The sequence below is a fragment of the Mus pahari genome, chromosome X, assembly GCF_900095145.1.
Source record: "Mus pahari chromosome X, PAHARI_EIJ_v1.1, whole genome shotgun sequence".
Classification (NCBI taxonomy): Eukaryota; Metazoa; Chordata; class Mammalia; order Rodentia; family Muridae; genus Mus; species Mus pahari.
Window position 1 is genome coordinate 1,782,867 of NC_034613.1, and position 3,331 is coordinate 1,786,197.

At 44.3% G+C, this 3,331-nt stretch overlaps 1 protein-coding gene across 1 annotated transcript in view; it reads right to left on the bottom strand.

The window, feature by feature from the left end:
* Magix (MAGI family member, X-linked) overlaps nt 1-357 on the bottom strand; it is a 6,553-nt gene extending 6,196 nt beyond the window's left edge. The window contains exon 1 of the mRNA XM_021188494.1: nt 218-357. Within this exon, the coding sequence (XP_021044153.1) occupies nt 218-266 (49 nt within the window). The 5' untranslated portion in view covers nt 267-357. The remainder of the gene's footprint in view (nt 1-217) is intronic.
* Between the last annotated feature and the right edge of the window lie 2,974 nt (nt 358-3,331).

Sequence of the window (3,331 nt, forward strand, 5' to 3'; positions counted from 1 at the left end):
CACACACACACACACACACACACACACACACACACCCTTGAGACTGTAGGCAGGGGACCTAAAACATCGCTGAGCCCCTGACTGTCGCCAGGACTGCCTGGACACCAAGGTTGATGTTTACCGCTTGTGGGTTGGAAATGATTAGAAGTCCACAAGCAAGGAGTGGGTGGCCTGGGCCAGCTCCTTCCCTTTCTCTCTTCTCCACCCAAGTCAGTACCTCTTCTGCTCCCTCTAGGGTCCGCTGCTTTCCCAGCGCGAGAGTCCATGGCCTGTGGTGAACCTGGAGGACTCAGGGCAGCCCGATGATTAGTTTTTAGCGCAGGGGCGCGCTCACCTGGCTCCTAGCCCAGGCCTGGACGCTGCTGTTGTCTGGCCAGTCCCAGGCCTGGCGCCCGGACCAGGAGGTGACCTACCTGGCCGCAGGCAAGGAGGCCTGGTTGCGGGAGCTGTAAAGTCAGAGTTTAGCCTTGTTCTGCCCCAGGTACATCTGCTTCTCTTAACTGGAGACTGGTTAAAACTGAAAAGCCGGAGTTAAACAAGATATGCAGGAAATGGAATTCAAGTAGCCGGCTGGCCATGGACAATGGTACACTAACTTTAGAAAGCAACTTGGCAGGATTTTAAAAATTAAACAATAAACAATCAGAAAAAAACAAATTAAATATACACATGTGATCTACCCATTCCATTCCGGAGTACTTATCTAAAAGCATGCACCGTGTTCATAAAGACTTGAGTATGAGTGTTTATGAAACTTCTTTCATTCCTTGTCAGTTTCTCCTGGGGCAACCATAACCATACAAATTGATTTCCTCTTGTTCTGGAGACTGGAAAATGAAAGATCAAGATGTTGGCCAATTGGTCCTGGGTGTTTCTTTCCTTCTTTGATTGCAGGTAACTGCTTCCTAGTTGTCCTCCTTACACTGAGTTGACAGAGAGAGAGAGAGAGAGAGAGAGAGAGAGAGAGAGAGAGAGAGAGAACGAACTTTTCTCTTTTTTTAAACAATTTTTCTAGATTTGTTTATTTATTATTTGTAAGTACACTGTAGCTGTCTTCAGACACTCCAGAGAGGGAGTCAGATCTTGTTACGGATGGTTATGAGCCACCATGTGGTTGCTGGGATTCGAACTCAAGACCTTTGGAAGAGCAGTCAATGCTCTTACCTGCTGAGCCATCTCACCAGCCCTTCTCTTCTTATATAACCATTTAACATTATAATCCTCCTAAGACCCTATCTGCAGTCACTTGGGAGTTAGAGCCTTAACAAGGAGGGCTTGTAACTCAGTTCACAGCAATCGTTGATAGCCTCAAACTGGAGACAACCCAAAAGTCCATCAGTAGATAAGTGCACAAACTGCTGTATTGATGCAGTGGGTTGGATATAGTGATATACATCTATTGTTGCAGCACTCAGGCAGCTGAGGCAGGAGGATTTGGGGTTGGAGACCAGCTTGGGTAACTCAGTGAGAGTCTTTGCCTCAAGATCTTTAAAGCATTAAACATATATTTTTTAAAAATGTTAGTCGAGCATAGTGGAACATACCTTTAATCCCAGCACTAGGAAGGCAAAAGCAGGCAGATCTCTGTGAGTTCAAGGTTAGCCTTGACTACAGAGAGAGCTCCTGGACAGTCAAAGCTACATGGTGAGACCCCATCTCAAACAACAACCAAAGCTTAAATGTTGGGACAGTCCTGAATCTCAGCTACTTGGGAAGCTGAGACAGGATCAGAAATTCAGAGTCATTTGGCTACACAACTTGGCTACAAAATTTGGCTACACACTCAGAAGAGAGCAGGACCAATGGAGACTTTATCGAAAGATGTGGGGCTGGCGAGATGGCTCAGCGGGTAAGAGCACTGACTGCTCTTCCGAAGACCTTGAGTTCAAATCCCAGCAACTACATGGTGGCTCACAACCATCCATAACGAGATCTGATGCCCTCTTCTGGAGTGTCTGAAGACAGCTACAGTGTACTTACATATAATAAATAAATAAATCTTTAAAAAAAAAAGAAAGATGTGGTTGAGGTTAGAGGTTGTAGCAGAGAGCAGAGTGCTTGTCTAGCATAAACAAGGCACTGAGCACTACCTAGTTCTCTCTCTCTCTCTCTCTCTCTCTCTCTCTCTCTCTCTCTCTCTCTCATGCACACACACACACACACACACACACACACACACACACACACACACAACTTAGTGATATAAAAAGATGAATAATTTGAACCCAAAATGATTATGGTATGGACTGGAGGTACAGGTAGTACAGAGTACACATGTAGCTTGAGGTCCTGGGTTCTATCCCCAGCACTGTAAAAAAGAAAGTCACGAAAAATAACTATAGTATATAAAAGAATCCAGACAAACCTCTGTAAAGAGGACATGCTATATGACTATATGACTCCACTTAGATAGTCATCTAGTAAAATACACACTGATACTGATGTACAGTGTCAAATCATGGACCTGCGGTTGCCTTGAGAAGGGTCCAGGGTGAGGAAGCAAGAATGAGGAAGAGCTAATAGAAAACACTTAATGAGATGGCTGTGTTCAGTATCTTCATTACAATGATAGCTTCAAGGTTTTAGCATACTATATTCAAACCCTATCAAGCCTATGAAGCAGGAGAATCATGATTTCAAGACCAGCCTGTGATACATAGAGAAAATCTATCTCAGAAAATAGTGTTTGGGACTGGAAAGATGGCTCAATCCCTAATCGTTCTTCCAGAGGACCCAGATTTGATGATACCCAGCACCTACATGGTGGCTCACACCATCTAACTCCAGCTCCGGGGTATCTCACATCCTCTCCTGGCCTTGTCAGCACCAGGCGTGCATGCAGTGCACATATATACATGCAGGCAAAATATCCACACACATAACGATTGTTAATTTTTTAAAATTAAATCATGAATGAGGCAAGGAATTGTGGTGGCTTTAATCTCAGCACTCAGAAAGCAGAAACAGGAGGATCTCTGCGAGTTTGCCAGTCTGGTCTACATACTGAGTTTTAGGACAGCCAGGGTTACATAGAGAGAATAAATAAATAAATAAATAGTGACAAGATGGTTAACAGTGTAAAGGTATTTGCCGCCACCAAGCCTGATGACTTGGCTCCAATCTCCAGGACCCACATGGTAGAAGGAGAGAATTACTTCCTGCAGGTTATCCTCTGACCTCCACATGTATGCATGCCTAGCATTCTCCTACCTCCCCCTCAAATTATTAAATATTTTTCTTTTTAAAAAAGAATTAAAGTGAAGCTCCTTACAGGGGACAGTGGGTAAAAAGACTGGTCTGCAGGGGAGATGTGCCATGCAGGCAATTTACA